At 41.3% G+C, this 13,118-nt stretch overlaps 1 protein-coding gene across 5 annotated transcripts in view; it reads left to right on the top strand.

Moving 5' to 3' along the window:
* The window catches only part of nphp4 (nephronophthisis 4), a 174,769-nt gene that overhangs the window by 80,206 nt on the left and 81,445 nt on the right, over positions 1-13,118 (top strand). For all 5 annotated transcript variants that reach the window (XR_009787986.1, XM_061769312.1, XM_061769313.1 and 2 more), the window contains exons 11-12: positions 421-544; positions 5,306-5,358. Coding sequence is in view for 4 of the 5 variants with exons in the window: in XM_061769312.1 (XP_061625296.1) it covers positions 421-544; positions 5,306-5,358 (177 nt within the window). In the remaining variant the exon portion in view is untranslated. The remainder of the gene's footprint in view (positions 1-420; positions 545-5,305; positions 5,359-13,118) is intronic.

The following is a 13,118-nucleotide window of genomic DNA, read 5'->3' as shown; positions in this document are numbered from 1 at the left end:
ACATTAAGATATTGCAAGCGTTGTTTGTTCCCAATGCCCCTATTAAAATAAAGTGAATAATAGTTGAACTTTCTTTTACTGGCTTTTGATTTCAAAACTACTCATTCATCCATTCGTTGTGTGTATGTAATAAAATGAGACTGTTATGCATTCATATGTGTTCAGTCATAACAGCGCTCCGAGGGAAACTCCGAGGAGTTTGACACCCCTGCTCTAAAGCATTCATTCATCATTTCATTTTTATCTATCTCAGACTATAATGTACTTGTATTATTTGGGACAAGTTTTGCAAGATTTTTTTTTTTTTCTTCAAGAACCTTATGTATTACCTTTGTCTGCATAAATCACTTTACCTTACTCTTTTACTGTTGCGTTATTTGAATGTTTAATGTTTGAATGTTTAACACCTTTACCTCTTAGGATGTGATCAAATTTCGGCTGGCCCCCACTTTGGATAGAACAACATCCAGTCCAAAAACATCTCTGAAAACAAAGCTAGAGGATTCATCACGTCATGGCAGATCGTCTTCGTCGCCAACTCAAAGTAAATCACCACTAGTAGACGTGTCAGAAATTTTTGAAGTTCTTTTTTTCCATTGCTTACTGAATGTAATGAATTTCCTATGCTTAAAGATAACTGACAAAACAAGTGTGTAGTAACACTCAAGTTGGCATGTCCCGTAAACAGCATCCACTATGCAGCGTTGATGACGAGCACACGCCATGACTCAGGCCGAAGGGAACTGCAGTCAAAGTGCAAACACTTGGGCTGATCTTGATCCTGCCTTTCTCCCTCGTGCATGTCCGAGAGGTCACCTGTGGCTTACACACAGCAACTATCCAAAAAGTCTCACCCTACTACAGCTTGAAATTTGGATAGTAATTCTTGCAATAAACCCATGGCCTGTTTGTTGAGCTAGTCATTGCTAAAATCTTGTAATCTATCAGCATAACTCTGGGGCGGGCAATTAATTTTCCAAAGGGGCCACGGTTGTCCCATAGTACTTTTATGTATTCATATAAAGCATGAATTGTATTCTTTGAATAATCTGCTACTTGTGTAGAAAAAGTATGTTATTATTAGGAAATAAATATGTTAAACAAAATTATAAGCAGTAATTATAATTATGCATCTACACACTGGACAAATTGAAACAATACCACCCTCACTTCATTCCTGAGTTTCAGCGACCTAGGTGGTTCGGTATTGTCTCGTGCCAACAATTGACATTACATATTGAGGATTAATTGCATGTAAAGTAAGCGTTCCTTTCTGGAGCATGTACAGTAATGGTAAATGCATATATACACACACGATTCAATGTTACATGGTCGCATTCACGAGAAAAACCTGTATGATTTTGACTTACGTGCCAACATAAAAGAAGAACTACAAATTGTCAAACTAACCTTTCCGCAATATCCTGTTTTTGTGACACAAACTTGTTCAGACTCTTCTCATGCTCTGGGTCAGACTCTGGTACCCCTGGACTTTCTCCTCCAGCCAGATTCTCCCAGGATTCATGGTTGTTAACTTATTGTGGGAGCAAAGAATAGTGTTGATCTGCTCCTTCATGGGGCCATGCAAAACAGCAGATAGTCCATAAATGTCACTTGGTTGAGCGTTCTCAAAAGAACATGTGCTGGAAGGAAACAACAAAATTAGTCTTCAGCTAATTCCTTAACTTCGTTTATTCATGAATGGATAAAATGTGTGTGTTTGTTGTTTTTCTTGCAGACAGCGTTTGCCATCACTTAGAAAGGTCTTCATTGATCGATTTAGATCCATGTTGGTAACGCTGAGGAGCAATATTGACGAAGATGTAATTTAGGTTCTACATCTAAGTATTACAGGGCCACATTTAAAATGAAAAAAAAAAAAACTAAAAGAAAAGGATTATAAGAATAAACTTGCACTCATAATAATAAAGATGAAATATGACTACAAGATGAAATCATGACTACAAGAAAAACAAGATCCATAATTACAAGACAAATAATACGCATGTACAGTATGTATGTATTCATTTGTTTTGTATAAATTTTTTATTTTTTTTTCAAGTCTTTCAGCTGCTTGGTCATGCAGAATGTTGGTTCTATGTGCCCTTTTACAGTTTTTCGATGTAAATGCGGAGTTTGAACTACTCCCTCTGTGGTTGCTTGTACAAATTCAATGAAAATGACTTGTACCAAAGTCCAAATCCTACAAAGGTTTTTATCTTTCCTGTAGTTTGCTGAATGTATGGAGTTCGACCAGAAAGTATTCACACCCTTCACGTTGTCCACATTTGGCTATGTTACAAGACTTATTCAAAAGCTGATGTGATGTATAGTTTAAAAATAAATCCACATAAAATATCCCATAATGTCAAAGTATAAACATATTTTCAGACATTTGTGTAAATTTATAAAAAATGTAAACATTCAAACATGAAAGGTACATAAGTATTCACACCCTTTGCTATGACACTCAAACTTAAGCTCAGGTGCATCTGATTTCCACTGATCATCTTTGAGATGCTTCTACAACTTAAATGTCGTCCACCTGTGGTAAATCCAGTTGATTGAACATCATTTGGAATGGCACTCACCTGTCTATATAAGGTCTCATAGTTGGCAGTGCATATCAGAGCAGAAACCAAGCAATGAATTCTATGGAATTGTCTTCAGACCTCCGAGACCGGATTGTGTCAAGATGCAAATCTGGGGAAGGATACAAAAGAATTTCAGCAGTATTGAAGGTCCCGAAAAGCACTACGGACGTCATTATTTGGAAATGGAAGAAGTTTGGAACCACCGGGACCCTTCTTATATCTGGCCGTCCGACCAAGCTGAGTAATCAGGGAAGAAGGGCCTTGGTCAGAGAGGTGACCAAGGACCCTATGGTGTCATAGGTGTGTGTTATGGTTATTGTCTTCCCCCTGTCTCGTACACTCCTGCTCCTAAGATCATCTTCCCCACCTGTGCCTCGTTTACCCTAATTACCCCATGCATTTAACCTCGTGTCTCGTTCTTTCTGGTCGCCAGTTCGTTGTACCTTGTTGTCACGTTCCACCATTCCTTGTTTCCATGTCACCGACTCATAGTAAGCCTTGACCCTGTTCTGATTATTGACCTTGCCTTTTGCCTCACGTTTTTGGCTACTGTTGCCTTTGCGAATTGACTGCTTGTGTATCGACCTCTGCCGCTTTATTAATCCTCTCTTTTTGAAACTGTCCATTTGAATTGGAGTCGTGCATTTTGGGTCCTGTCCTTTGTTCCGTTCATGACATATGGTCACTAAGGTGGCGCTCCACTGTTTTTTTTGCAGAGATAGGAGAACCATCCAGAAGGTCAATCATTGCTAAAGCACTCCACCAATCAGGCCTTTATGGGAGAGTGGCTAGATGGAAGCCACTTCTCACTAAAAGGCACATGGCAGCCCTCTTGGAGCTTGCCAAAAGGCACCTTAAGGATTCTCAGACCTTCAGAAATACCTGGCTAACATCATCCATACTGTGAAGCATGGTGGTGGCAGCATCATGCTGTGGGGCTGTTTTTCTGCTGCAGGAACTGGGCGACTAATCCGCATAGAGGGTAAGATGACCGCTGCCCAAAAAAATTATTCTAGAGAACTTGCTCCAGAGTGCTCTGGAACTCGGACGAGGGCACCGATTCACCTTCCAAACTGACAATGATCGAAAGCACACAGCCAAGATAACAAAAGAGTGGCTTCAGGAGCAGCCTGTGGATGTCCTGGAGTGGCCCAGCCAGAGCCCGGACTTGAATCCAATCGAACATCTCTGGAAAGACCGAAAAATGGCTGTCCACCGATGCTACCCATCCAACCTGACTGACCCTCAGAGGATCTGCAGAGAAGAATGGGACAAAATGCCACAAAACAGGTGTGCCAAGCTCATAGAGACATACCCAAGAAGACTTGAGGCTGTGATTGCTGCCAAAGGTGCTTCAGCAAAATATTAAGCCAAGGGTGTGAATACTGATGTACCTATTATATTTAAATCTTTACATTTTCAATAAATTTGCACAACTGTCTGAAAATAAGTTTTTACTTTGTCTTTGTGGGATATTTGATGTAGATGTTTTTTAAACTGCTCAAATCAGCTTGAGAATAACTTTGTAACAGTAAAATGTGGAAAAAGTGAAGGAAAGTATATTATAATATAATATACTATATATATTATTTTCTGGTGGCACTGTATATATATATCTATATCTTATATTTATATATTCCATTCCGCTGACACACAGTATGACCTTACATCGGCCTGCTTTAATCACAAATGAATTGCTATGTAGGTATGATGAGGTAAAACACATTCCCCACCAGCTTTAGAAATTGTGAAAAGTGAAAGAACTCAAACCAAAATGTCTGTCGATGAGAGGTAATGCAAGAGCAAGTTTGTGACAGAGAGCCAGGATTGCTCTGTGTGCATGTTGTCTGAACAGATGGGAGCTACAGTGAGACACCCCAGGCAGACCAAGTAATTTCCAAAAGATCAGTCGAGCTCCAGCACAGAGCGCGACAAAGAGTAGGAGGAAGGACAAAGAGATGCAGGGAAACCTTTCGTTCCGGAATTACCATGGCAACTAACCAAATACCTCAGGAAGAATCATTGTTGGGCTTTAAACTCACGATGACATCTAAATCCCACTCTTTTTCAGGGTTGATACATTTGCTACTTGTTTAAATATCTTTAGTATTTCTCACACATTTTGCACTTCCTACTAGGTTGCAATGATAGCAAAGTAAATTTATTTGAAAAAAAAAAGTAATTACAGATATCTTAAACAGGTACAGCAATTTTTTTCAATCATACAAAACAAAAACAAAGAAATCTGATTAACTTTTCTTGAATTGGTGCAGCTTTTATGCAAACCACAACTCATATTAGCACATTGCTTGGAATGTAGCGTTTTGGCATCGACTCATTTTTCATTTAGTTGTTTCAAGTCAATACTACTTTTCATTCTTTCTGCATCCAACCAGTGCTTTTTGTGCACACCCACAATAGTGACCTCAAACATGATATCTTTGAGTGCTGAGGGAACATGATTTCTATTATTTGTCCAATACATTATAATTAGATCAAACTTAGTGGCAGTGATGCGAGAGAGTTTTTCATTGGTGTTGTTCAATTAATGTACCATTCAAATTTTTAATTGGAAGAGTATCCTTTTGTGGTCATTCGCTCAGGATGCAAGACATTTCCTCCCCTTGATGCAAGTTCAAGTGAGAGATTTAATTTTATATGTTCAATGCTAACATTATTACTCAACATCTTTTCATGCATATATTTTGCAGGTCAAAATGACATCCAAGCAGTTTCATCTCCAGAATCGCCACGGGGCCCCAAGGTAAGCTATGTTGAGGTCCATTCCATTTAACCTTTGTGTTTTTCTGATATTTCGTCAAAGCTTCTGGCATAAATAGCTTCTGGGCACTATATAAATATAAATACACAGACACACACAGTGGGTACGGAAAGTATTCAGACCCCCTTAAAATTTTCACTCTTTGTTATAGTGCAGCCATTTGCTAAAATCATTTAAGTTATTTTTTTTCCTCATTAATGTACACACAGCACCCCATGGCATGCATGGAGTTTGCTGTGTGTACATTATTGATGAAAAAAATAAACTTAAATGATTTTAGCAAATGGCTGCAGTATAACAAAGAGTGAAATATTTAAGGGGGTCTGAATACTTGAATACGTACCCGCTGTATATTTCGCTCACCTGCCTTGACTCAGATACTTAAGTGACGTCCCATTCTTAATCCATAGGGTTTAATATGACATAGGTCCACGTTCTGCAATTATAACATCTTAAACTCTTCTGGAAAAGCTTTCCACAAGGTTTAGGAATGGGTTTATGGAAATTTATGACAATTTTTCCAGAAGCCCATTTGTGAGGTTACACACTGATGTTAGACGAGATGGCCTGGCTCTCAGTCTCCGCTCTAATTCATCTCAAAGGTGTTCTATCGGGTTGAGGTCAGGATTGTGCAGGCCAGTCACGTTTATTCACATCAAACTCTCTCATCCATGTCTTTATGATCATTCATTTGTGAACTGATGCACAAACATATTGGAACAGGAAGGTGGCATCTCCAAACTGTTCCCACAAAGCTGGAATTGCCGAACATATTTGACCCTGAGCTCCAGTGAAAGGAACTCTGAATGCTTCAGCATACCAAGAGATTTTGGACAGTCAAACAGTTTGGGGATTACCCCTTCCTGTTCCAACATGTCTGTGCACTGGTGCACAAAGCAAGGTCCATAAAGACATGGATAAGATAATTGGGTATGGATGAACTTGCCTGTCCTGCACATAGTCCTGCCCTCAACCCGATAGAACACCTTTGGGTTGATTTTGAGTGGACATTGAGACGGTCTTCTGGTCCAACATCAGTCTGTGACTGATGCTCTTGTAGCTGTCAAGAGTAGACCAACATCATATTAAACCCTATGGCTTTAGAATGGGATACCACTTAAAATCATGTGAGTCAAGGCAGATGAGCAAATACTTTTGACAATATATTGTATATACTGTATAAAGTGGTCTGATCTTTAGATAACAGGAATAAACGAACATGTTTGCTTAAACTAATCCCATGCAAAAATGTCATGTTTTCATATTTAAATTAAGTGAACCTCAAGGCTATGGATTCTCCAGGAGCTAATCAAAGTCAGGTGTGAGCCCAGATTGGAGGTGTGGCTTAAAACTGCTCTGGCCACCGGAAAACACACACCAGGTTAGAATTGTCTCCTGTCAAGAAACATTGCTGGATGTTTACCATGCCATCGCTCAGAAAAGCACTCAGAAGACATACAATTCAGAATTGTTTTCTTGTACAAAGCTAGAAAAGATTGCAAAAGTATCTCTAAGGATACGTCCAGACTGCAGGGCATGATGCCCAATTTGTATTTTTTTTAAATCTGATCTTTTTATGTAGTTGTTCACGTTACAAAAACAAATGCAACTTCTATTGTGGACAGAATGAGTCTGTGAAGTAATACACATGCGCAGAAAACAGGACGTCACATTGTGCATCTGCGCCACGTTTACAAAAGTAAATACATGCCCCCTCGCAACCGGAGCCAACAGTTTTTTAACAAAATATTTATCAGTTCTGTAGCCACTTCTTTTCGCCGTTGACTATTTTCTGCTCCTTTGTTTACCATTGCATTTGTGGCGTGTCTGTTTTGTCGAACAATTGTGACGTTTGTTGCCTTTTGATGACATATATGTCGGATGAGCGAGACTTGTGCGCCCATACTGCCCTCGCATCGGATACATATCCAATTTATATCCACATATTAAAGAGGACTGAGTCGGATATGAAAAAAACTGAATTGTACTGTTCACGTTGACATGAAAATATTAGATACATGTCACATTGGGAAAAAAAATCGGAATTGACCTGCAGTTTGAACATGGCTTGAAAGTCTTGATTTTCATCAGTTCACGGTGAGACAATTTGTCTATAAATGGAGAAAGCTCAGCAATGTTGCTTTTCTTCCAAAGAGTGGCCGTCCTGTAAAGATGACTGAAAGAGCACAGCACAGAATGCGCAACAGGGTAAAACGAATCCTAGAGTGTCAGCTGAAGACTTACAGAAATCACTGGCACATGCCACCATCTCTATTTATAATTCCACCATATGTAAACCATTAAACAGGAATGGGGTACATGAGAGAACACTAAGGAGAATGAAACAGCACACCAACACCAAAACTTTATTCAAACTGCAAAGCCTGGTGGAGGTAGCATCATGGTATTGGCGTGCTCAGCTACCTCAGGGCCTGGACAGCTTGCTGTGATCAATGGAAAAATGTATTCACATTTATCAAGGTATTTTACAGAAGAACTTGAGGCCATCTGTCCAAAAGTTGCAGCTTAAAAAAGGATGGAACAATGATCCAAAACACAGAAGCAAATCAACAACAGAATGGCTTCAGAAGAAGAAAATATGTGTTCAACCCGATTGAGATGTTGTGGCATATCTATTCACATCAGACATCCCAGGAATTTTAGTGAACTGCAACAGTTTTGTAAAAAGGAATGGTCTAAAAGGCGGCACGGTGGCCGACTGGTTAGAGCGTCAGCCTCACAGTTCTGAGGTGCGGGGTTCAATCCCCGTCCCCGCCTGTGTGGAGTTTGCATGTTCTCCCCGTGCCTGCGTGGGTTTTCTCCAGGCACTCCGGTTTCCTCCCACATCCCAAAAACATGCATGAATTGGAGACTCTAAATTGCCCGTAGGCATGACTGTGAGTGCGAATGGGAACGTTTGCTTGACGTTATCGCTGCAAAAGCCGAGTCAACCAGTTATTTAATCCAAGGGTTCACTTACTTTTTCCTCCCAATCCTGTCAATGTGTGCATGTTATGCTCTATACAAATATGAAAACATAATTGTTTGTGTGGTATTAGTTTAAGCAGGCTCTTTTTTTCCCCTTGTGGTTTAGATGAAGATCAGACTACATTTTATCTACAATTTATGCAGAAATAAGAAATTCCAAAGGCTTAACATACCTTTTCCTCCCAATATAAGGGCAATTTAGTCTTGCAACATAGATGTAAAGCAGCTGCTATTTTTGAACATTTTGTCAGTAGTGTTTATTGTTGTCACCAAACTGTCATTAAAAATACAATTTCGCATCAGATGTGTGGTATTTTTCAAAGACTGGTTACATTTATTGTGTTTTTCTGCTTAAGCATATTTCTTTCATTTTTACACTAAACGTCCAACATTTTTGTAATTACTGCGACTTTCAATATTAATTGTAGACTGAAGTATTACACGGGTCTGTAACAGTGAGCAGTGTGTTTGCTTACATTTTCACTGTATAACCTGAGAACGTCTCAGATGTTTTATGAGCTGACTAATGACTGAAGTGCATTCGGATCTGTATAGCTCCTACATTTATATGAAAGACTGAGTAAATAAGGGTGTGAAGCACAAGTCATTATTGCTGAGGCTGCTCTGAGTGCACACCATAAATCTACTTGGCTATGTATTCATCTATCATTTTAATGGCGCTCCAAGTCTTTGCATGAAGAGGTGAAACGGGAATCAATGTGTGAAGCCACGCCATTGCTTTTTGGAAACCTAAAATCTATCTTGACTAGCAAATGTATTTATATAGGACATTTCACACACAAGGTAACTCAATGTGCTTTACATGATTAAAAGCATTTAAAAACAAAGAAAGAAACAGCTTATAAACATTTAAAACAAAGAGAAGAAAAATAAAATGAAAGTACAATTAAAACAGCGTACAGTGCAAGAAATATCATTTCACTAGTTGTGCAGCAGTAGTCACAAATGCACTCGTTTCCCCTCCCTCAACTTTCAAAGACACAGCTATAAAAATAAGTGTTTCAACCAACTAAACCCATTTCCCTTTCCTGTTCAACAAATTTCTCTTTCCATGTCAACATGGCTGTCAAGTGCTGATTAATCAATGGCATCCTTTTCTGGGATGGCAAGTGTAAACAAGCCTTTCTCACTGACTGTTGGCAGCCATTGTTTGATCTGACAACTCTCTCTTGCTTGCATACATTATTGATTTTTGGCCCTCAGTTTGCTGCTGTGCAGAATGCTAATTATGCTGTGGTATTTATAGCCAACGTTCGGGCGAGCCGTTGACTTTGTCTACGTTGATGATGATATCTTGCATCGGGTTGTGGATTTGTTTCATGGTCATGCTTGTGTTCTGTCAACCCAAGAGCTCTTGTAGTCTCCAGGCCAGGGTGAAGCCGTGTAGCATTTTGTTGCTGGCACCGGCTGATCTGGCAGCTGCTACAGCCTCAGTCATAACTCATTTTCGCAGATGTCTTTAATGTTGAATAGTTACGCTTCATTCTTGTCTCTGATTCCTTCACAAAAGTCTTGTTTTGACGCGTTTCTATTTTAGCACTGCAACTTTCATTGCTTTGTAAATACGCTTCTGTCATTGCTCTTCAAACTCAAGATGCAAACATAATGCATGTTTAATCATAACAGTGTCTTATTATCTGTTTATCTGTCAGTCTGTGGCTGTCTGGCCATCCATCCTTCCAATGGTTGACCATCTTTGGATGATGGTTTAACCAAAGGTTTTGTGTGACTCTTAAGGCATATTTATTTTTTTGTCAAATTACAAATAGTACGACCACTGTTGCAGTCACATTTTAAGACAACTCTGTATTCACTTTCTTACTTTCCACACCACAAAGAGTGGCCGTTCAAAAGAGATGGGTGAAACTGCATTGTATTATGAATACCAGCTGTATTATCTTGGAAAGGAAGCATTCTATTGCACTGCTGCCAGACCCTGGAGAACTGGCTTCCCTAAGATGCAGAGATGCAGTAATTACACCTCTTTTCATGAAACAACAAGAGAGCAAGGCCATGATTACTTTCTGGCTCAACAACTCTTTTTGTACGATTATACAAGTCGGAAGCCATTTTGTTTCAACGTTCGTTGAAAGCATTGCAAGGAACTTTTAATTATTCGCCTGGGGATTTGTCCTTACTACAGTTAAATATTTCTGCTCCACCACATTAGACAGATCATTGCTGCCAACACAAATACATTTACATAAGTTAAAAGCAGCCTTGACTTTTCAAATATATAGAAGAGCACACCGTGGGGAACTCCAGAGTGGAAGAGAGTCCAACCCCTCTCAAGAAGACTGGTACAAGAGCCCAAGCTGTGTGTGGTGGGGAGCCCGACTGTATCTAGTCGGACCTTCTTGACCTCGCACACCAGCTCGGGCTCCTTCCCTGCCAGAGAGGGAACATTCCACGACCCAAGAGCCAGCTTCTGTAACCGGGGATCAGATCGCCAAGGTCCCTACCTTCGGCCACCGCCCAGCTCAAACTGCAGCCGACCCCTATGGCCCCTCCCACAGGTGGTGAACTCATGGGAAGAGGGACCCACGGTACCCTTTCGGGCTGTGCCCCGCCCACCCCATGGGTGCAGGCCCAGCCACCAGGCGCTCGCCTTCGAGCCCCACTCCTGGACTGGCTCCAGAGGGGGGCCCCGGTGACCCGCGTCTGGGCAAGGGAAAACGTCCCACCGGGTTTGTGCCTATGCACCAAACAGCAGATCAAAGTACCCACCCTTTTTGGAGTACTTAGAGGGGGTGCTGGAGAGCTAGGGACTCCATCGTTCTGCTGGGCGACTTCAATGCTTATGTGGGCAATGACAGTGAGACCTGGAAGGGCCTGATTGGGAGGAACGCCCCCCACCCCCACCCCTCACGCCTTCTCATGAGGAAGCAGAGTCTGGGGTCTCTGAGATGGGCTCTCCTATCCTATCCGAGGTGGTTAAAAAGCTCCTCGGTGGCAAGGCCCGGGGGTGGATGAGATTTGCCTGGAGTTCCTAAAGGCTCTGGATGTTGAGGGGCTGTCCTGGATGACACGCCTCTGCAACATTGCGTGGCCATCGGGGACAGTGCTTCTGGATTGGCAGACTTGGGTGGTGGTCCCCCTTTTTAAGAAGGGTGACCGGAGGGTGTGTTCCAACTACAGCGGGATCACACTCATCAGCCTCCCTGGTAAGGTCTATTCAGGAGTGCTGTAGAGGAGGGTCCGTCTGGAAGTCGAATCTCAGATTCAGGAGGAGCAGTGTGGTTGTCGTGCTGGCCGTGGAACAGCGGACCAGCTCTATACCCTCGGCAGGATCCTCGAGGGTGCATGGGAGTTCGCCCAACCAGTTTACATGTGTTTTGTGGCCTTGGAGAAGGCGTTCAACCATGTCCCTCGAGGAGTCCTGTGGAAGAGCTGGATGAAGTGGCTGGGGAGAGGGAAGTCTAGGCTTCCCTGCTAAAGCTACTGCCCCCGCGACCCGACCTCAGATAAGCGGTAGAAAATGGATGGATGAATAGAATAGCACACACTATGAATTTTGAACGCAAGTAAATTTGGAAGCAATATTGCCTAGAAACTTTGGATATTTATGTGGTACAGTGCTTGAGGTGTAATGCTTCCTTAGCATTCAGACCATATGGTTGAACTGTCCAAATCTCATGGCCTAAGGACATCCTAACGGCAATCGCAAATCTACAAAAAAATAAAAATAAACCCATCAGAAACAGTATTGAATGAGGAAACAGTTTCTAGAAAAAATATATATAAATAAACCCATCAAAAAGAGTATTGAATGAGGAAACAGTTTCACCCAATGGCATAGTTCAGTTCAGTTTACAACTCTATAAGTTTACAACTCTGTAAACATTGACCTAATTTGTGTTTCTACCCCAGGGTGTGTAGGCAGGATAGCAATAGTTGCTTCAGTTCCGTAAATGATGTGACATAGTAGCTCAACTGTTTTTTACATAGATAACCTGCATCAGGTCCACACCCTTTATCAATTCTCTGACACTAAGTCTGACCGCGAGATGCCAAAAGGGCACAATAAACCTGGCTTAACCAGGCAGCGTGAACGGGGATACAGTGTTGCCAACCAATGAATTCAGCATAAAGGAGATTGATACAGTGAATAACTTCAACTGATTATATTCAGCATTAACAATTGCCCCTGTGATTGACTGAAGACCAGTTCAAGACCAGTCCTATCGTGTGACCTTAACCAGGATAAACAATGTTGACGGACTGATGGCTGGTTCGATGGATGAAAGGATGGGTGAAGTGTAGAACACCCATGCTAAGTCAACTCCAATTCCTCACACATTGACTTGGTAGTCCTTTTATAACACCTCACTAATATGTTCTTTTGGGTGCTTGACTGCTCCACTTTTTATTCTTAAATTTACACTCACCAGATTTCAGTTTGGCTTATCCTTCTCAGGGTCATGTGGAAGCTGCAGACTGTACGTGTGGGCACATCGCGCACACATGCGTGTCATGCTGACATGTTTTCCCACGAAGCCAGAAGGTGAACAGATGATGTTTGCCCTGTTAGCATGACAGTATGAGAACGTTAGAACCCAAAGCATTGCCACTGCTCATTTCCTTGCTGTATTTTTGATGATGTTTTGGCTCAGTGTGAGTGACCTCACACGTGTTGTTGACATATATGACGTGATATTAGTGAATGCATTTGTGCAGGCATTCCCTATTTTTTAGGACATTCTGACCAATCCTAGAAGTCAAAATAATGATTC

Source organism: Phyllopteryx taeniolatus, chromosome 1 (assembly GCF_024500385.1).
Source record: "Phyllopteryx taeniolatus isolate TA_2022b chromosome 1, UOR_Ptae_1.2, whole genome shotgun sequence".
Lineage (NCBI taxonomy): Eukaryota > Metazoa > Chordata > Actinopteri > Syngnathiformes > Syngnathidae > Phyllopteryx > Phyllopteryx taeniolatus.
The sequence above is the reverse complement of the archived record's forward strand: the minus strand, read 5'-3'. Positions and strand labels throughout refer to the sequence as shown.